General features: G+C 41.0%; 1 protein-coding gene across 7 annotated transcripts in view; it reads left to right on the forward strand.

Annotated features, from left to right (window-relative positions):
- The window catches only part of KATNB1 (katanin regulatory subunit B1), a 434,067-nt gene that overhangs the window by 84,477 nt on the left and 327,387 nt on the right, over positions 1-22,203 (forward strand). For all 7 annotated transcript variants that reach the window (XM_069217361.1, XM_069217365.1, XM_069217360.1 and 4 more), the window contains one exon: positions 14,284-14,355. In XM_069217361.1, coding sequence (XP_069073462.1) covers positions 14,284-14,355 — 72 coding nt within the window. The remainder of the gene's footprint in view (positions 1-14,283; positions 14,356-22,203) is intronic.

The following is a 22,203-nucleotide window of genomic DNA, read 5'->3' on the forward strand; positions in this document are numbered from 1 at the left end:
AAAGATAACAGAGAGAACAAGTTTGAGACTGGGTGGCTGGTGCACAATGTATAATCATATTGTTTGAAGTGATTGAAATGAGACAGAATCAGATGATAAGTGTTGGAGTACTTGATGTGCACTGCAGTACTTCAAGACCATATCAATACATATGTTCACCATTTAAACATTAAATAACTTTCCATAAATAAATCTAGATGGAAATAGTCTATAGTTATCCTAAACATATGACATGGATCTAACAGTCCTGAATGTACATTGGCTGCCTCTAGTTTAAGAGGTACATAGAGACTATAGGGAAAGAGAAAACAAGGGCTGGTAAAGTTCTAGGAGATGCTGAAGTAGATGCATGTGAAGGGTTTGAGTGTGCAATATTGCCACAATTTTGGAATATGAACTTGGGAGAAATATGTTGGCGCAGCTCCTAAAACTGTCACAGAGAAACTGGGCAGCTGCACAGAAAAACAGCAGCAGACAGTGTAATTATTTATAACAGGCTGCATGAATGAGGAAAAAGGGACTGTGCATGCACAGTTATGTTTGTGTATTGAAATAGCTTATGTGGGAGTTACTCCCAAAAAGTAAAAGAAAGAAAAGTAGAGTTGGAGGGTTTACCACCACTATAAAGGCACAAACAGTATACATAATAAGGAAAACATATTTAGAATGTACATTAACACATTTTCAAAATGTTAAAATTAAAGTAGGAGAATAAAAACAACTACAAATATATGTATATTAAAAATGTATCTTTATTATAATGCCCCTTGCAATAAGGTGGTCCTTCCGATGCAGTGGTTCCTGGTTTCATGATGTGCAACCATTCATATAAGGGATACCGAAAAGGATCTACAGTAAAATCCTAACCTTTGAATCAAAGGTCAGAAAAATTCAGAATTAGATATGGTAATTGCAGTAAAGGGGTATTCACTGATAGGTCTTAGTGATATCAAATAGGCTACAGGAGCGAAGCTATAATGGTCTAAGATGTCATTTGATAGCCCGGGGTGGGAAACTCCACTTTATTGACAAATATCCATCTACAAATTTATGTTCTGCATACCCTCCTCCTGTCCCGACCCCTCCTCAAGTTTTCTTCCTCTGCCAGGGTCTATCAGCACAAGGTTAAAAGGGTCCTAAGCATTTGGTCTGGTCCAGCATTGAATACCATGCATGCCAACCTCTCAATCTCAAATCCAAACCTATAGCTATATTCTCTCCTCCCAATCTGAAATCCAAAACCGAAAGTTAAGTTCTCTTGTCTCAATCTGAAATTCAAATCACATAGCTATGGTCTCTCCTCTCACTCTGATATCCAAATTGTAAAAATGGCTACTTTCCTGCCTCCCCCTCTCCTCCTCAATCCACCCTTGGAAACGCTCCTCCACCCCTTTCAGTATAAAAAAAAATATTTGGCGTCCTGTAACCCCTATCCACAATCTGTCCTCCTTTCCCCATCTGCTGGTACAGTCAGCCATCCACTGTCAGTCATAGCTCTGTGTACATCTAAGATTGACAGGGTAGGTTTTAATGTGCAATCCTGCATGTCAGTTCCACCTGCATTCCACTACATCCTGTAACTCCCACCTGCAATATGTCCTTCTTTCCCCATTCTTCAGAGCTCTCTTCTCCACTCAATATGTAGGAACTGAAGAGCTTCCCTAGCCCAGTCTGTCGTCCACTATCAGTCATGGGTCTGTGTAAATATCAGGTTTACAGTGGATGTTTCGGACTTCATTCCTGCTTTCCACTGCTTCCTTAAAATGTGAAGAGATGTGAGAGATTTGGCGAAAAGTGGCTTGTGAACAGACTTTCCACTGTGTGTCTCTGTAGACCATAAAGAGGCAAGGAATTAACTTCTTTCAGAGCTCAGGCTTCAAGTCTGATCTTTCATTGCTGTCACGTTAGATCAGTCAAGATTTGAAACCGTTGTAAAGGTTTATGCTGAAAGGTGTTGGCAAAAAAGTCAGTATAGATGCATTGTCCTTAGGGGACTCTAGCACACTAGAGTTCAGCACCACTGATAATTATAGTGCATCATGTCTGGCAAACTTAATTCATTGTGGTGCTTGTTTATGGCACTCACGGCTGTAAAAGAGTAATGCTGATCTTAGCATCTGCGTACATCTGGTAAGGCTTTTGCACTGGGGACACGGAGCTCTGCCTGGTGTTAAATGATCTGAGTTCCACAAGCTTTGAAATCTCTTAATGATCGGTCATGCAAGTGCTGTAGAGGCTGGGGCTATTGATCGGAATCTCTGACACATATCATTTGTTCATGGCCAACTCTACTTCTGCTGTGCAAACTTGTTAGACTTATCATTTGGGTCAGCACCTCATACAGCCTAACAAACTTTCAAAATCTTGATGCCTGGTGATGATTATTTTGAGATGTCTATGTTTTAAAGTGACTAGTAGTCCAGTAATGCATTTGTATTTTTGATTGCACGTTTGTATGAGCACAATATGCCTTTCTGCACAGCATTTTAATTACTTTTATTAGTCACACAATAAATAAAATGAAATGTCTCAGATAATAGTCAGGGCTCTCTACTTATGTGGGTCCCATGAAGCTATTCTATTGCAGAATGCTTGGGACAGTGGCAGTGTTAATGGACTTGGCTGGCATGAATTAGTAGTCAGAGGTACTTTGTTTGGATGTTGGGACCCATAGGATCCAGGAGGCTGTCCTATTGGTGATATTCCTGCCTAGTGTTGGTGGAGATGGGCTTCTAGCACTTGTGCTCAGCTCAGTGGTTTGGAGGGTGTTTATCCCCAAGATTGCAGTACTTTGGTGCCTTAAGCTTGGTGTCAGAAGTCAGCAATACTAGGTAATGTCTAACTCAGCTTGATAACACAATGTGAGACCCATGAGATATAATTGTGAGACATATACATCTGGTGTTTTAGTTGTAGTGTCTTAGATTGTTCAGCATCATTGAATCTTCATTATTCCATTTCACTGTATATAAAAACAAATTGTAAACAAACTGTCATTTCATTTTAGCACAATCAATCTCCATATTTAGCCTCTCATAGGCTAATTTTTCCAATGGGCTCATTTTTCAAAATTTTTGCAGACTGAAGTATTTAAAATTATCATTAGAAAATATATGAAACTATGTTGCAGCACAAGCCATAACATACGACTCCGTTAAAGGAGCAACTGAAAACAAAAGTAAAAATGATGGAAAATGCACCCTGAAGGGCAACCTGTATGTCATACACAAAAAATACACCTTGTCCCTTTAAGAAAACCAACAGTTTCCATAGCCCACAATGCTTTGCAATGGCATTTTCCACACTGAGTCAATATTTTTTAGCCGTCTTGTGGGAGTAGGATGTCTGAACACAACAGTGGTTTTGTAACCCTTTGTTAGAGATTTCTTTCTTTGAGACTTTGACAGATTCACCTTTTACTAATTTTTTTATGTCATTCTGTCTTTCCACCTGTTTGTCATCTAAAAGAAAGTGTCCCTTTCATTGGAGAAAGAAGGCTGTTTCCTACCCACACACCAAGTGTGCAGGTTTCCTACTAGCTTCACATTACGCTAAGAATTGTAAATTATACCAGAATATGTAGAAAAATAAATTTAAAGCATGGATGTCTACCCATCCCCAGCTAAACTGGAAGATGTCATATCAAGGAAGGCAGCACAGAAAGCAGAATGGGTGGCTAGGGAAAGTACCTCTCCCACAGCCACTATGCCCACTACTCCAAAGGGCCCCTTTAGGGAAAGATCCATCAGGAGAAAAAGGCTTCCATCTTCCTGGTCAATGTCAAAGTTCTCAACATCAAAGACCAGTATGGTGCTGACATATTTGTCATTGAGAATAGGGTTGATGCCAAGAAAAGAACATCATTTGATGTTGAAATGAACAATGATGTAGAGGCATTTGGTGGCAGTGGAACCGTTTCTGCCATTTCACTTGAAAATGTCGCCTGCTTCAATTTGAAAGCCAGTGAGATGCTTATTGTACTCCTTATATCCAAAGGAGCCGCCAGACAGACCAGCAGTCCCAGTTATTACCATTCCTGCAAATGAGCCAATGTAGACACCTATAAAACCACTGAAATTGCATGCATAACCCACCAGGAATCTAATGGTACACTCATCCTTGATTTCACCAGTGCCAAAGTGTTGCTTCAGCGTATGCTGCTTCTTCACCCACCCATACTAATGCCTCTTAGACCCTCTAAGGCATCTATTCCATTTTTCTAGCCTGATGACGATCAGCCTGTAGTGGTTCTACCTTGGATTCCATTGCCTTCCATGAGACTCTTTGGCACAGGATCATAGGCTGTTTCATACTCTTATTCTTATATGCCTTCATCTCCTTCTGGTTCCACTTGTATAATTTCTTTGGTAGACGATATTTTAACATTCTAAGATGTTCTGGTGTGTAGGACTATGAAGTAGTATATTCCTTCAGAAACTCTATTACCAGCAGTGTTGGTATTCAGGAAAATGCTTTGGTGCCATTCTTCTTACAAGGTACTGCTCTAGTCCTGAGTTCACTAGAACTTGCTGAACACAAACGTCTAATGCCTGCTACGACAAACACTTCGGAAGGTACAAACCTCCTGACCAGCAACTTATTTTTCTTCGCCATGAGCACAAGCCTGACTTTGTAATTGTCTCTGCCATGTGCAAGAGGTGTGCTTCCCCAGATATTGAGATCAAATTAATCAATATTTCTGGAAGGGCTATCAATTGCAGTGAGAGCCATTATAACAGCTGTCATTGCAAGATACTGTAGTTCTCTTCCAGGGGATCCTCATCAATAGTCTTAAGTACTCATGAATCCTGCCCACCTGCGGAAGCCCTGGAGCACATGTTAAATTTGACATAAAAGTATTATTATTATATATATATATGTGTGTGTGTTTGTAGCCTATAATAAAGGTATAAAAATGTCCAAATTGTTTTCAATTTTCATTTTAAATCAATAGATAATCAGTAAATAATTGCTGGTATACACAGTAAAGAGAGCACAGACCTGTTTTTCAACATCTATTTAAAAAGAAAATGAGAGGAAATATTACACCTTTTTAGCCAGTAGGCTGCCACTTAAAACCTGTGGGGAAAACTGGAAGCATGCCTTTAGAACCCTCCAAGACCACATGTATCCCATCATGACTTAGAGGTGACAGGTTGGTTCTTTTTTTCCGGTTCCTTCTGTTAAGATCCTGGAACATTGAACTCTCTGCTTTTTGACATTTTTGCCAGAAAAGCTCTTTAAACCCAGTCAGAATTTGCTACAATTTGAAAGATCTACGTACCTAATGTACAAATAGCTTTTTTTTCTGACAGAAATGTCATATTTTTTACTGTCAAACCATCTTCACTGTTTGTGAAGTGTCCCTCCTGTGGAAAAAAAGAAGACTCCGACAGACCACATTCGGTCTGCATTGTGTGTCTACCAGAGTCCCATCGTCCAGACTCCTGCCCTCTCTGCCAGAAGCTTTCCAAGAGAACATTGAAGGACAGGGAAAAGTGTAGTCTACATGGACTCTGAGAAAGGAACCACTAGATCTACAAGAGTCCTTGGGGACCATCATTGTGTTCCTAAAGAGCCCTCCTCACATAAAAAGCCTTCACACAGAGGAAGATCCAAGGAAAGAGACCACAGACGTCATTCACGGTTGACGCCGAGAGGTATGACATCACAAGCAGAAAAGATCCTGGTTTGTTCGCCGTCGGTGTCAAAGTTAATGTCGAGAGCGGCTTCACCACATACTCAACGTCAAGACACACCTCGCCGTCAAAGCGACACCAATCATCGACGTCGAGAACGTGATCACCATTGACACTGTCGATGTCTGCAAAAAATCATGCAATGACATTGATACTTGCTTCACCCAGGCAGCGTCTATCGAAGTCACAGCTGTCAACGTTAAAGACTTTGGAGGACCCACGATCAACATCAAGAACACCTCACCAGGTACCGACGAAGTCAAAGAACCTCTCAGTCATTAGAAGCACAGGCTGCATATACTGCAGGAGAGATAAGGCCTCTTGCTCCACCCAGGCATCCTACTTCCACTCTGCTGAAAATCTCTACAGAAGAGACTTGTACTTCACTCCTCAGATTCGGAATGCTCATGGACGTACTCTCCGTCTAGATTGACGCCACATACACCACTTCCAAAGAGAACACCGTCTCCTAGGGTTTCTCCAGAGACTCCTTTGTTTTTTTTCAGAGAAACACACTCCTACCGCAACATCTCCATGCAGGTTTAGGAGCCTGCTTACTCGAAGATCCAGATCAAAATCTGCAAGAACACGATCTAGGAGATCTCATCATTCCAGATCAACACATAGGCGTCATAGACCGCCTTCCTGATCTGCCACCTCCAGATCTTTACTCAGAGATTACTCACCTAAACTGTCCAATACACCACGAACGAGAGTATCTCCTGTAGACAATATTACCACCTTCAATGATATCTTGATGAGAGGAGCTTCAAAGTTGAATATAGATGTCTCTACTCATAAGACCTCCTCTTTAGTCGTATTCCAAACTGTCCACTATAGATCAGTATCAAGACCTTTACTGCCCCTTGTTCCAGGGCTGTTGGAACCAGCGATGCAGACATTCCTGACTCCTGCTTCTCTGAGGGCTGCTCCTCACGCATTTAAAAAAAAATATAAAGCTCCATATCAAGACCTTCTGTTTGCGAGAGCTGATCCACCACCTGATTCAGTGATTGTAGTGGCTGCTCAGAATACTCATTCAGTTGTCGTTTCCTCACCAGTCCCTTCTGAAAATTACAGCAAGCAAGTGGACTCATTAGGAAAGATGATGTGTAGAACATCCACAGCCGCCAACAAAACAATAAGTTCACGCTTCCCTCATCTCCGTTACCCACTCTGGTGATAGGAAGTATTACAAAGTTCCTGGATGAGTGGCATCTCATTACAAAAGACAAGTGGGTCTTAAATATTGTGCAGAATGGGTACTCACTTCGTTTCAAATCCCCTCCTTCTGCTGTTCATCAACAAATCCATGTTGCCATCATCAAGCCTTCTTGCAAAAAGAAGTCAAAATCATACAAGAAAGAAGCCATAGTGGAGGTTCCACAACATCAAAAAGGAATGGGAACCTACTCGTGTTATTTCCTGGTAAAGTAATAAGGCCCAAAACAACAATTCAGACCCACTCTGGCCCTGAGAGTACTAAACAAATTCATATGCAAGAAGAAATTCAGAATGTTGACTGTACACCAAATCTACCAACAGCTACACCAGGGGGACTGGATGTGTTCCATCGATCTTCAAGATGCACACTTCCACTTCTCAATCATCATAAAACACAGGACGTTCCTACACTTCAGAGTGGGGTCGCATCACTGCCAACACAAGGTACTGCCCTTTGGCCTGAAGTCCACTCCTTGAACATTTTCAAAATGTATGGCTGTGATTGCAGCAGCCTTAAGGAAAAAGAAGATATTTGTCTACCCATACTTAGGCGATTGCAGTGGCGGCTGACACTGAACAGGTGTGGCGGGACGAGGCGGGAGGAGGGGAATAAAAAACAAAACAAAAATAAAACGCTTACCTCCGAGGAGAGACACGTTTGTTTCCCCTCTGTCCTCTTCCTTCCTGTTCCTGGTGCAAACAGGCTCCCAGCCAATAACGACGCTGCTGTCACCACCATGACAGCAGCTTTGTGATTTGTCTGAGCGGCCTGCTTCACCGCGCAGACTGGAAGTGGGAGCCTGTGGATGTTCTCCACTCAGCTGTGCAATACAGCCAGGTAGAGAACATGCAAAGTGCGCATGTCTGTCCGGCCGACCAACATGGTTGTCCAAACAGACATGCGCATATTGTGGTGCATAGCATAGCCCTCCTCCGGCCCCCTCCCTCCAGCCCAGCCCGCCCCTTACTCCCAGGAAAAGTAAAATGATAATAACGTAGTATACGTCATTATCATTTTATTTTTCCTTTTTCAAATATCCAGCGGGGTGACGCTCCTCTGCCTTAGCGAATGAGCCCCCCATGGACTATTGGCTCACAAAGAGTTCCTCTCAATCATGTGCAAGAGAACATTTTTAAATATGTGTAGAGATGCTACAAAATCTAAGTCTCCACATCAATTTCCAAAAGTCCATAGTGCATCCAATGCAAAGGCTTCACTACCTGGCGGCAACACTGGACACACTAACCTCAAAAGTGTATCCTTCAGAGGAGACTGTCCTCAATCACTTTGAAGTGTCAAAATCTCCTGAGAAACCCAAATCCATCTGTGAGAAAGGTAGCTTTGTTGCTGGGCTCAATGGCCTCTTGCGTTTTCATTGTTCCCTACGACTTCACATGAGACCTTTCCAACAATGTCTCAAGGACCAGTGGAACCAGTTTTTGGATCATTGGGAAGACAAACTATACCTCTCGAAGGAGGCAATCAAGTCACTCCCATGGTGTTCCCATCAAAAGAACATGTCCTTTTCGCAAGGACCCTTCAGCACAGACACTAATTATAGATGCTTCCTTACAGGGATGGGGAGCTCACATGGGTCCCCTTCTGATTCAAGGAGTGTGGTTGGACAAGGAAAAGAACAATCACATCTACTTATTGGAATTGCTCTTGGAGGCCACACAGGAGGTTGCCATGCAGACAGGATCTTCTGTATGTTTTGAGGGAGGATTCCACATCCCCGCTTGTCCTCCCTCAACTTGACAGCATGGCTCCTGAATTCCTCCAATATGGACATCTAGGTCTATTGGAGGGATGTATGAGTATTCTAAGAGAATCCAAAAGACCTTCTCCCAGAAGATCCTATGCTTTCAAGTGGAAGAGGTTCTAACTGTGGTGTGTCCAGAACAATGTTCACCCTATTTTAGGTCAAAAGAATGTGATTCTACCCTACCTCCTCCATTTAGCAAGGTCTGGTCTGCAGTATTCTTTTATTATGGCACACCTAGCAGCAATTACAGCTTACAGAAAGTCACCCACGCAGTTTATCTTTCTTTAAAATACCAGTAGTTTAGGATTTCTTAGAAGGTCTGAAAAAAAGGGGTTTCCTCTAGTTAGGTCTTCCTCTCCTCTGTGTGAACTTAGGGCCAGATGTAGCAAAGGTTTTTACCCATTCTGTGTCTATGGGAAAAAGTGTTTGTACATATGGCCCTTAATCTTGTACTTTCAAAGCTCATGGGTCCTTCTTTTGAGCCAATACACAAAGCTTCTTTGCAACATCTCGCTTGGAAAGCTGCTTTTCTAGTTGCATTAAAGTCAGCATGTAGAGTAAGTGTGATTCAGTCTTTGTGTGCCAAAGAACCAGATACGGTTTTCCACTCTAACATATATTGGTCATGAGAATTCATCCTAGCTCTCTCCCCAAGGTTTTCTCAGATTTCTACATTAACCAAACTATCTCATTACCAATGTTCTTTCTGAATCCTACTACACCAGTGGAAAGAGTATTGTAATCTTTGGATGTAAAAAGAGTGTTAAAGTTTTATTTCCATAAAACAAATGAGATCGGAAAGACAGATCACCTGTTGGTCAACTATGACCCATAAGAACAGGCATAGCTTTTTCCCAGCAAACAATCTCCAGGAGGATTGTTTCAAGTATAGTGGTTTCATATCAGTTAGCCAATAAACACTTAGCTGTCATACCTAAAGCCCATTCTACCAGGGGTAAAGCGGCAACAGCTGCCCTATTTAGAACCTTTGTCTGAGTTATACAAGTCTGCAACTTGTAATAATGTAAATTTTTTTGCTAAACATTACTGTCTAGACTCAAATTCAAGAGCTGATACCCAAGTGGGATAAGCTTCCCTGGGAAATCTCTTTGGTTAATTGTAACAACTGCTATTCTATATTTCTTCCGCAGGTTTGTGGGATGGGCTTGCTATTGTATTCAGTACTTGTGACTATTGTTGCTTACCTGTAACCTTAGTTCTCTTCCAGGAGAATCCTCATCAAAGTCATAAGCAACCCTCCCCAGATGAATTTTGGTATTTACAGCGCTTGCACACTTTGTGGTACAAAATGTTATGTCACCGTAAAAATGACTGACATAACTGTCACCTCTGAGGCATGATGGGATACATGTGGTCCTAGAAGGTATTGAGGGCTCAGTGCCAATTTGTCCTCTCGTATTTTAAGCGGCGGCCTATTGGCTACATACGTCTCAAATTTCCTCTCATTTTCCTTTATAATAGATTGTAAAACAAGCCTGTGCCCTCTTTCCTCTGTTTACCAGTAGTTGTTTACTGATTGCCTATTGATTTAAAATGAAAATTCTATGCTATTTGAACATTTTATACCTTTATTAAAGGCTGTATGTATGTATGTATGTATGTATGTATGTGTGTATATATATATATATATATATATATATACAATAAAATAAAACTTGTATTTAATATTTATTATGTGCTCCAAGGCCCAGTGGGCTGGACTATTCAGTGCTTATGACTTCGATGAGAATTCCCCTGGAAGAGAAGTAGGATTACAGGTAAGCAACTTTTCCATCTTTGTGGGAGACCATTCAGAAGTTTGCAGTTGATCTCCCAAAAGCTTGTTGTCGAGATTGCTCTGAAGTAGTTTGTTAGGGGATACTTGTATCATACCAATTGATTAGTGCTGCTAATCCAGGTTGTTGATAGAAGCTCACTTGAAGATCTGTGGTGGCTGCTGCCAATCAAGGATGGGCGACGACTGGTGGGGGGGGGGGGGGGGGGGTGTGTTCTGTCAGGGTGGGGATTAAAATTAAAAAAGGAATAAACTTACCTAACGCTCCCGATGTTGGCCACCTCCATCGCTCCTCTCTTGCCAGCTGTCACTGGGGCACATGCTTCCAATCCAGATACTGCTCTCATTCTATACCAAGCAAGAGAGCAGCGCCTGGATTGGCCTGAGCGTCTGAGCGTGCTGGTTTGACGCTTCTTCAGGAATAGTGCATGTCTGTGTGGCCGTCCTAAGATGGCCGGCCAAACCGGCATGCACACTTTACAGTGCCCACCACTCCTTCTCCCTACAGCTTAGCCCTGCCCCACCCTAGACTTGCATGGCTCAGTCAGACAGTGACAAATAAAATGATAATAAAATAGATTTATTATCATTTTATTTTCTCACTGCCTTACTGAGCAGGGGGGTGGGTCTCCTCTTCTACTACGGAGGAGCCGCTCCTGTTGAAGATACAGAATCCTGCCCTTTCTGGCTCAATACTGTTTGGCTTGCAAAACAATGAGGAATGTAGCATGTGTAATGAGGCAAAATGTTTGAAGGCTCTAAGCCAATAGAAAATATCTTCTTCAAGTTCTCCTTTAGACAGTCGCTACTACCAGGGCCAGAGTGTTCAGTCCCCCTCATGGCCATATGAGCCACAACAACAGCAACAATAGCAACCTTCATACCACCAAAGAAGCTCTAGGCCAAGGGATGTTTCAGCAGCAGTCTTCTCTTGCAGGGTAGGCTTTGAGAAATTCACAACAGTGAGTGCCCTACTTCCTTTCCTCTATCAAGGAGTGCAAAAGCTTCACCAATGACAAATGAGTGCTGAATATTGTGAACTTGGATGAATAAATAATTTCTGGACTCCACCACTGTCCATACCACTTACAAAAGGTACAGAAATACAGTCTGATCCAACTGCACAGACAAACTGCTTACTGTTACTTGGAATAATGGATCATAGAACCATTACCACTAACTCAGCAAAGAAAGAGAGTTTACTTGAAGTATTTTTTATTAAAGTAAAAATGCAGAATACAAGTCAAAGCTTGGACTTCAGGACTTCCAAGAAATGGTTTGGAATAAAGAAATTCCAAAAGTTGACTATATTCAGATAGTCCTTCAACTCAAGCAGTGGGATAAGATGTGCACTATGGAGTTGCAAGCTACATACTTCCAGATTCCAGTCACTAAGAGAAACAGGATGTCATCCTACCAATAGAACATATTGGCTTTCAATCTCAAGTCAACTCTAAACTTTCAGATGTATAACAGTGGTGGCTCCTTGATTGCACAAACAAAAGATTTTCCCCTATGGGTACTTGGACCAGGGGATCATCAAGTCTGGCAATTGTCCAAAAGCTGTTGGGGTTTTTAAACAGTTTTCAGACAATTGTCAGACTTGATGACCCACTCACCTTTTATCCATCATGTCAAGTTCCAGAAATCACCTTCAACAAATCAGATAAGATTCTGACCTACCTAGGGACAACATTGATCACAAATCTACGAAAGCGGTTTCCTTTGGTGGGGAGAGTTATCTCCATCTTGGAGAAGTTATATCTGCTGTTAGTTGCAGCAAATCAAACAGCTAGCCAAGTTTTGTCTCTGCTGGAAATAATGGCGGCATGCATTTTCAGGGTCTCAAATGCAAGATTTCATGTGAGTTTTCAGGAGTGCCTAGAAGACCAGTGCTCAATGGGTGCGCATCTGGGACCACCAGCTTCAGTCAGTCCCTTGCATGTTGGTGCAGTGCCAGAAGACTCAGTTCAGATCCTTTGGACTGAAACATAGAAGCTATGCCGCATCAGACTATTTGAGCTCAGAGCAGTCCATCTAACTGTCAAAGTTTTCCAACCATCTCTGACTTCAAGCCTGATCTTCATTCAAACAGACAGTTCTACAGGGATGCATTGCCTAAATAATTGGGGAATCATGAGATTCCAAACTCTCTTCCTGGAGGCTCATTCAATTTTGCAGTGTCTTCTTTTGAAGAGTCTTTTGATGAAGGAAGCCCATCTACCAGGAGTTCAAATGCTCAAATGGATGTACTCTGTGGACATTATGAAGAAAACCACATGTAGTTATCTTTGACAATTGAACCTACTAACCAGGTTTCACAATCAACTCTCAGACATCTTTCTTCTGGGTCCCTTTTATCAAAACGTTTTTGACAGAATTGTCCTCCATTTAGAAATCTGTTTCTTCCAGGGTAACTGAAATCTAATACTGGCTAAATTAATGGCTGCCTCACTTGAACTCCTACATAAAGTTTCTTTGTAGATGTGTCATGAAGGACTGCCTTCCAAATTGCAATTAGTACTTCCTACATAGTGAGTGAATGTCGTACAATTTTAGCAGTAGAACCATACATAGGTATTCATTTCTAATAGAGTGGTTATGAGAACGCGTCCGTCTTTTAGTCTCCGTTATATCAGAATTCAGCTTAAAAGAATCCCATTTTGCTAGTTTTCTTAAATAATCTTTCTATGCTGATATACTTGTCTTTCTAGTCTGTGGACGTTAGAATAGCTTTACATTTCCATTTAAACAAAGGGATTGAGAAAAACCAAACAATAGTGAGTTAGTTATGGACCTCCTAGTACAGGGTTGACCACATAAAACCGATTTTTTTTCACAGTATACAGTTATCTATTTTCGTATATTACCAGTTAGCGATAAAGTGCTTGCAAGGGAGAGCTAAGGTCCATTCTGCTAGAGGGAAGGCTATTACTACTTCTAGGATATGAAATGTTCTTTTATCGAACATAGAAATCTACCACCTAGAGATCATTTCATATGTTTACTGGCCACTAGATTTGAATACTAAAACACGCAGTTGTTGACCATTCTGTACTGCAACTCCTCTTTGGTTGATTTAGATGATAAACTTGCTGCTGTATGCTAACGTTTACGACTATCAATTAAGGTGCTATGAATCAGAAGAAAACTTTATTTGTAATCAAAACTTTGCATTGTAGGAATTTCCATTGAAGTCATACACCCTCTGTCCTCTGTGATCTCTCTTTCAAAAAATGTAATGTGATGTCTGATCCTGTTGCATCTTATTGCATGAAAAATAATTGACTCTGTTAGGCATCTGCAAGTACAACGAATGATGTGTATTGTAAGCTGCTGGCTTTTTTTTTTTAAAGAGGACAGTTTCTTTGTTGTCATGTAGGCTGCTAACCTGGCTACGTTTTCCTTATTGTTGCAATTTGTGTAATGATGGATCTTTACATTGGTAGCATCTTAAGGGGTTATCTGCAATGCAACTTTTATGTATTATTTATTGATTTTGATAACAAGATCAGTTCTGAAAATTTGGCCAATGTAATCTACAATACGCTACTTATGGATTTTTTTGTCAAATAAAGTGGCAGTTTCCACTGGAAAAAAAAGTGCTGTTTTGGATGTATTGGGAGTGTTTTGGGGAATCCCCGAAGGGTAGGCTTGAGTATGAATATGTTTGATTTCAAGAAAGATTCCTATAATGCAGAATAGTTATATATTTGTTCATGTGTTTCAAACTATGGCCTAGTGACAAATATACTTGTTAATTTTTATTTTGCATTTTCTGTGTGTATTTTGTTTCCAGAACAATTAGGTACTGGGATCTTGAGAAGTTCCAGATTGTTGGCTGCACAGAAAGTGGGACAAATGCAGTCAGGTATGTGACAACCCATATGTCTTGGAGTCTCTTGCAGGAGTTTTTGGTAGGCCTGTGGAACGTCCCATAGTTAATGTGTTATGTCACTAACTTTCACTTTAGTGATGCCTTGTATTACTAACTTGGCACTGCCCGGTTAAAACATACCCCGTCTGTATTTATGCACTGCATGATATTTCAAAACAAAAATCTTTTTTAGAATCTTTTAGCTGCAAAGAGATTACATTTGTGGTGTTCTGTCACTGATATGCCACTTATGGTAGGAAGCACACAATCCTATATTTGTGATGCACTGGTTTCAGTAAGGTCTTATTGCTTCACCCATTTTGAGTTGTAGGGAACTGATGGGCAATTTTGTTTAACTCTGACATCTTAGACTTTTGAAGTCCTAAAGATTTGGGTGAATCTTTTGGGAGAAAGCTAACATAGAGTACTGACGAATCAGACTAGGGATAGCTGACACCTCTAGTATCTGTTCTTTTGTAAGAAAAATCCACAGTAAAGTTACAATTTGTGAATTCTTGTTTTATCAGAATCTAAGAACTGTGACTAGAGGCTATATCCCACACATCCTGTGACTTTAGAAACCCCCACAAGAGGTAAACGTATAGATTAAAAGCCCCTTTTAAGTGGATGTTGGGGGAATGAAAATTATATTGCCAAAATGAAAAGCAGCAATGTACAGGCGTCCCTCTTTCTCAAAGTATTGTACATCGCAGATGAGAAGAGTTACTTTTATGGGTTATCTTTGCAATTTGGTTAGTTCTACGCAGAACTATTCCACCAAACACTAGTTAGAAGTTCATAATCTCATGCATTTGATTTGAGATTTTGTGTGAATTACCATTAACTATTCTGCAAAGTTGGATGTATTGCAGCCTCAAAACAAAACCATGTCAGAGTTTAGTGCATCGTGGGTTGTCATTGCCATCCTAACTCATGACAGTCAAGTGTACAGTGGGTTGTCTTTGCATGAGGGTTACTTTATTGAGACCCTCCTAACCTGTCGACAGTGGCAATGGATCGTATATGCTTCCAAATGCTCTACAGGGTTGCCTGTCTGTTTTTCTAGTGCAGTGTTTGTGGATCTTATATTTTTCATTTGGTGCATATGATTCTAGATTGAAGTTGTGGAACAATTGTGTTCAATTAATGTGCATTTGTATACATTAACTATATTTGGGTACAAGAAAAATAAAGAAAAACATTTTGATGTAAGTCTTACTGGTATCTCCTATAATTGCATTTCATGAAATATTTAGCAGACAGGGACAGAAAATATAATAGTAGAAAGAATGTGTTTTATTTTGAAAATGCCATGACTTGGCCTTCAACTAGTTCCTTGAGGAACTGCCAGGAGTGGAATCAGTGGAAGAGGTGGAAATAGATAAAGATTACTCCTGGTGCTTCTTAAAACATAACATGATTCTCAGTCCGCACAGTTTTGACAGACCTGATACTGAAAAAGGTATGCAGTGCAATATAAATGTAGAGTGATCTTTAATTTCAAACTTTTGATTGGCAGCACCAGTCAGAACCAAATTTACAGCTCCAGTGTAACAGATCACTACATTTAAATTCCAATGTTTCATGTAGAAATGTTAGGTTATGGACAATTAGTCACCTACTTTTGGTGAAACTACAGTCATATTCTGGCTGGGTGACTTTCAAATCGTACTTGCTATTGACCCTCCCACTTAGTCGGAGCTTCAGTGAGCTCCGCATGGCCAAAGCAAGGTCCTTCTAGCTTGAAGTTTGAGAAAAAGAGGCTCTTGAAAATATGTTTTGTCACAAGTATCCTGGCCTCAGCAGGAGGTGCATCATACTGTCACTATAAGAGAAGTGGTGCTAGATGACGTTGATCATTTTGTGATTACCATCAGTGATAGATATGCCCTTTGAGACCCAATGTTCAGTCTACTGAGAGAATCTGTTTGGAGCTGAATGTAAAAAAAAAATACTTTCCTGTGTTTCTGAGTAAACTAATTTTGCTTGTCTGCCAGAAAACTGTAAGTGTGATTGTTCTCTCCCCAAAGGTGATTCTCTGTGTACAGAAATTGTCGTTGGGGCAGTGAAACTAACCCATTTTTCTGGTTGGGGGTCCTCAGGAATATTCGAAAACCATCTAGTGGGAAAGATCTGCATGCAGGTGGAAGCAGCCATTGGAACCTTAGGTGGGTGTGTGTGCTGAGAAGAGCCTGAGACCAAAAGAAGCTTCTGCTCAGTGAGACTTAACATAACGAGCTGGATTTGGAGACGTTAGCCCTTTATAAAATCTTCAACTTGCATTGAAGTTTTTGTGAATTTGAGTCTTCGAGCCACCAAGCCCCACCACTTGGAGCTGCTATTATAATCAAAGAGTGTCCATCAAACCATTGTTGAGCCAGTGCCACAAGTGGTATCTTGTCCCTGTCGAGGCTGTTGTACGGCATCTCCTGGCTCATCAAATCTTTGAACTGTCTGTGTTGAGATTTGATCCCACAACGACGGGCAGTGTTTTAAAGTTCAAGCTATCACTCAACAGCATATCACTGGAAATGTGATGCAATTTATTCCTATGAAGCCAGAGACCCAGCAACATCAAACCATCTTTTGATCTCCCATTTCCAGACCAACAATTTGATTCTCATAAATCGACTGTTTGAGCCACCGCGTCAACACCACTACTTAGGTCTTTGAGCCTCTAAGTTGGCTTGCTAAAATTCAGTTGTACTTTAACAGAAGAACGCACGTGATTGGAGTTGCTGATTTTATTTGATTTGTACTCTACACCCAATGTGTGATATTGAACTACTTTTGGCCTATATCATTGTTTTACTACTTTTACCTCAAGCATTTCCGAATGTGTACCCCTCTGTGTCTTAAATGTGTCCTTATTTTGTGAGCTCTTATACACATACCATGCCACAAGCAGTTTCTTGAAAGATGTCCTGCTGTTTAGACCAAGTTACCAAGACTGAGCTAAGCTTTTCTTAACAGAAACCAGGAACGAGCCCAGTTGTACCGCATATTGCGTCTGTGACTCCTCCCCTGCATATATCCCTTAGTTTAGCATTCCAGTTCCCTACTATCTCCAGTTGTTGGAGAAAATCAACTTTCTAAATCTCAGTCTCTGTTTTGGGATGGCTTCATCTACTTGATCCGCCGGGCCCTTTTATACCGGTTGTTGTATTTTTTGAATCCTTGACTCTCCCTCAGTGTATGTTTTAGATTCTCATTCTTTTTTGTCTTCTGATAAACTACACACACATTCAGGACCATCAGTGCCTAATAATTTACCTTAATATACTGACACAGCCAGAAATGCTGTTGAATTGCTGACTTTCCAACCTAGATAAGTTGTGTTTCAACTTCATTCATTTTGAAACTTTGGTAGTGGCCTCTGGGCCAAAAATCAATGGTTTTGATGCTGTGTCATTAAGTTGGAAAGGTAATGCTTCCTTCTTGATTGCAGAATCAATATTGATACTCATAAACATTAGAATAATCCCGCACTTTATTTTAAAAGAACGTGTACAAATTTAACTTGTTCAGTGTTAAAAGGTGTATCCACTAAGAGGTCTGTCAAGGCATCATCTTAATCCTAGACTGCTATTAAAAAGTGGGTTGAATAAGGGTAAAAGGAGGTCTGATTACATTTACATAGGCAAACAAAGGTGACTGTGCCTTTAAGAAGCTCAGAAGTTTCCAATCCCAGAACATACTGAACTGGCAGTTGCCTCTCAACCAGATTTTTTTCTGGCTTGTAGGAGTGGAACCTTTTTTTTTTTCTTTCATTTTTTTTTTTTTTTAACCCAATGTCCACAGTTTTTTCTGTCACAACATCTGATTTTTCTGCTTTAGTCAACAGTTTTCATATCAGAGAAATATTTTCAACATTTCTTTAGGTTCTCAGTAACATTTTCGAGTTACATTGCCTTCACATTTTGTGACCTCCCTTCATGTGGCAGGAACAAAAATAGCTTCAAATCCCCATCAGGTCTGCTTGATGAGCCTTCCAGAGAGGATTAGTGAAAAGGGCCTATAAATAGAGTTCTACATCTATTGTGTGTAATCGCTCAGCCCCAAAGGGCTAACCGAATGGGAGAGCCTTGGTGAAAAGAACCAGAAGGCAATAAAAACAGAAGCATCGTCATTCCCTGTGCTCCAGGTGCTGTCAAACACACTGAACATGATTGATGGCAGCCAGAGGTGTAGTGCAGATATTTTCGCCCTTAAGAGCTGGATCTTTATAGATGTCATAGCACCACTATTAAACATTGGTGTGTTCCCTGTCTGACTTCATGTTCCACATGCTTTGTTGCTAAGACCAGGATCAACCTGATGTGTGAGCTCTGCAAGCTAACCCGCAGGTTGACATTGAGTGTCTATCTTCATCATCTTCAGTAGCAAAAGTATCATTACCAAGGAAAAGACTCAGATTGCCCCCGGATGTGACCCCGATCCCTCATGGGCCTTCATCTTTCAGCACGCCAATGGAAATTCCAGTACAGACTCTGTTGAAACCTTTGAATCTGATTTCATCTGTGACCCCAAAGCTCATGGTTTCAAGCCCAATATCGATGTTTCCAATTAAAGGAGCCCCCCCTCTCGAAGAAAGTCAAGCCAGTCTCAAAGTTTACCCCTCCTTCGCAGGCTATTCCTCCTGAGTATTTCTGTCCTCTGTAAACAAAGACTCTTGTCCATAGTCTCCTTCGGGGTTGTCTGGATTGGGATACAGAGACATCAACATCTTATACACTGTTTTTCGCTGGGTTGCCAACTAGAGTTTCATCTGCAGATGATACTGCCACATTTCTAGATGTCCTAATCAGAGATGAAACAACTTGGCTAAACACCTGGACCGCTACTTCCCCTGGGGCCTGATCTGTTGGAGCTAACAGAAGGGAAATGTTCGACTCCTACAACATTTAAAGTGTCAGTACCTCATCCCTCAAATAAGTGCAGGCCTCTGATGCAAGACCCGGCTTTTCTATGCCTAGATCCTAAGCCATCCTCAGTAATAATGTCCACAGTTAGAAGTACAACACCTCAGCCCCAGATTTTTCTGTCTAACCCGCCCACCATGACTGAAAACAAAACAGTGAACAGTGCCTGAAAAAAAGATCTATGGTACAGCTGCCACTGCCCTAAAAGGCTTCCAGCAATACTGTCCAACTTGAAGAGATACATTAGGATGCTCTGGGCAACTTAGCAAATCTTTGTTGAGGACCTACCTAGAGAAAGACGGCAGAACTTAAGTGAAATTATTCAGGAGTGTCATCTGCTGTCAAATCTAAGCCTTCTTCAACTTGATGCTTGACAGTATTAAAGCACTGTCACAGAATTAGTCTGAGGAGATTGTCTTGGTTATGACTCACATGTTTTTTGATTCACCTTGTTTGCTTAATGTGCAGAAGAGGTCTTCATGAAAAATAATGTGAAGACTTTGAAAGCAGTAGGGCTTGAAAAGAGAAAGAAGTTTTACAGGCCCCAATACCACAATAAATGCTGCAGGTACTGTCAGCAGTAGTGGGTTCAATTCCTCCCTCGATAGCTGTATAAGCCCCATCAGCAGCAACAACAAATGCAGCAGAGATATTCTTATCAACATAAGCGAAGGACCAAGTCATGGTCTTTCAATGTGTCTAGCTGGCCTTCATCCAACACCAGTCAATAACGTGGTTGTCCATGCCCTGCACTCAGTACTCCACTCCGGTGAGGGGTTGTATTTCACAACACTTAAAATCAAAACATAAAAGCGACAAATGGATCATATCTATCATGCAGGTAGAATATTTGATCCTTTTCACAGAAACTGCCACCTCCTGTATCACTGGCACCCACGCCACCTAGCCAACTTGCACAAGAATCTGCTTTCTTTCAAGAGCAGAAAACAATAGAACTAGCCCCCCCCTCCCCTGTCTCAAAGCGGGAAGGCGCCTAATCAAGATACTTCTTACTCACAAAGAGTGGTTGAAAGACGGATTGCGGATTTCAGACCCATTCTAGACCTCCAGGGGGGAGAAACTCTAAATGCTACCATTGCATCTAATCATTCGTCATCAAGACACAGGGATGTGTGTAATCGACCTCCAGGATACAGGAAGTTCCTTCCTTTTTTGGTAGGGAAGAAGCATACTTGGTATGCTATTCTCCTATTCGGGCTGAAGTCCCTTCCTCAGTCCTTCTTGGAATGTATGGCTATGGTAGCCACACAATTATGACATTATAATATTTAATTGTACCCATACCTGGTCAATAGCCTACTGAAAGTCAGCAACCTAATCATACTGAAATGTATTCAGAGCAGAATCTTTATTCTTAATTGATTAGACCACCATATTAATGATCAGAATTCTACTATAACTCCAGTTTAAACCTTGAATTATTTGGATGCGACGTTGGATACAAGACATAAGTGTTTCCTTCTTGTAGCAGGGTACTGTCTATCTGGGAAAAGTATAAACCTCTCAGGAACTCTTCAAATGCCAGTCTGATAGCATCTCTTTGGGCTCTATGGCTTCACGCATTGTCATTGTATAGAGTGCAATACTTCACATGAGGCCGCTACAACAGTGCCTGAAGGACCAAAGCACTCCAACGGAGAAGAACTGAGATGACAAGCTTAATTTGTCCTAATCAGCAAGGCAGCTTCTGGCCTAATGGTGCAGAAGGACCAATCAAAATGTAAGGAGTATCATTTCAGCAGAATCTACCTACTTAGATGGTTGTAACATATGCCTTGTTACTGGGGTCGGAAGCTCACCTAGGACATCTTTCTATTCAAGCGGTATGAACCTTGAATGTAACTTCATACCACAGTAAGCACTCAAAGCATTTCCGTTGTCTCTTACAGCAGATCAGATCTTAGTACAAACTGATAAAGATGAACTGCTTAAATAAGTAGGCTGGCAATAGGTAAAGACCCCTGTCGCTGGAAGCTCTGAACATGTGTGTGTGCTTGATGGCCAGGAATCTATTCTTAAAGGCAGCCCATCCAGGGCAATAGAAGCAAAGTGTAGATTTTCTCATATTCGTTTTTGAAGAAAATCACAAATGGGTTGTAGACCATGTGATATTACAAGAAGTCTTCCTCACCTGGGGTTTTCCAGTAGAAGATCTATTTGCCACAACTCTAACTGCAAAATGATTGAGGCTTCAGTCACAGTAGATGGGAACAGGGATCTCTGGGCAATGCTCTTTTGATTAACTACAGAGAAACATTAGTATATTATTTTAGTCCCATGTCTCTAATATCAGCACAGATGTTAAAATGAAGGAACTCCAAAGCAACTCTAGTTGCCCCAAGTGGCCATGGCAGGGGTGATATACAGATCTTCTTCAAATGTCTCAACTCCGCCACAAGAGACTGCAGGGAAAACTACACATTGTTGTAGGACAACAGGGCCAATTATGTCATCCGAAACTAACATAATTGAATTTGGCAGCATGGCTCCTGAGGCAAGACAATGTCAACATTTAAATTTGCAACAAGATTGCATGGATTTCATAACAGGCTTGTAAAAAGAAAATCTTAGTCCCTTAAATGAACGAGATCTTGTCTATAGTTTTGACAATTAGTTGCTGACCTTATTGATAGAAACAAATAATTCTTCCTCATCCAGCTAAAGCACAATTGCAATTCGCCTCTATCAAAGTACATATTGCGACTCTAGCAGCAAACAGTGCAAGTCCAATGGAAATCTCCTTTTTCAAACTTTAAGAAGACCTTCCCCTACATGGGGAAAAATGTGATGCTCTCTAAATCATGGGGCCTTCATTCGAACTCATTCACAAGGTTTCATTACAGCATCCATCTTGAAAGACTGCCTTCTTAGTTGCGATTACTTTGACTTGTATGGGTCA

Source organism: Pleurodeles waltl, chromosome 12, assembly GCF_031143425.1.
Source record: "Pleurodeles waltl isolate 20211129_DDA chromosome 12, aPleWal1.hap1.20221129, whole genome shotgun sequence".
In the NCBI taxonomy this organism is placed as follows: domain Eukaryota; kingdom Metazoa; phylum Chordata; class Amphibia; order Caudata; family Salamandridae; genus Pleurodeles; species Pleurodeles waltl.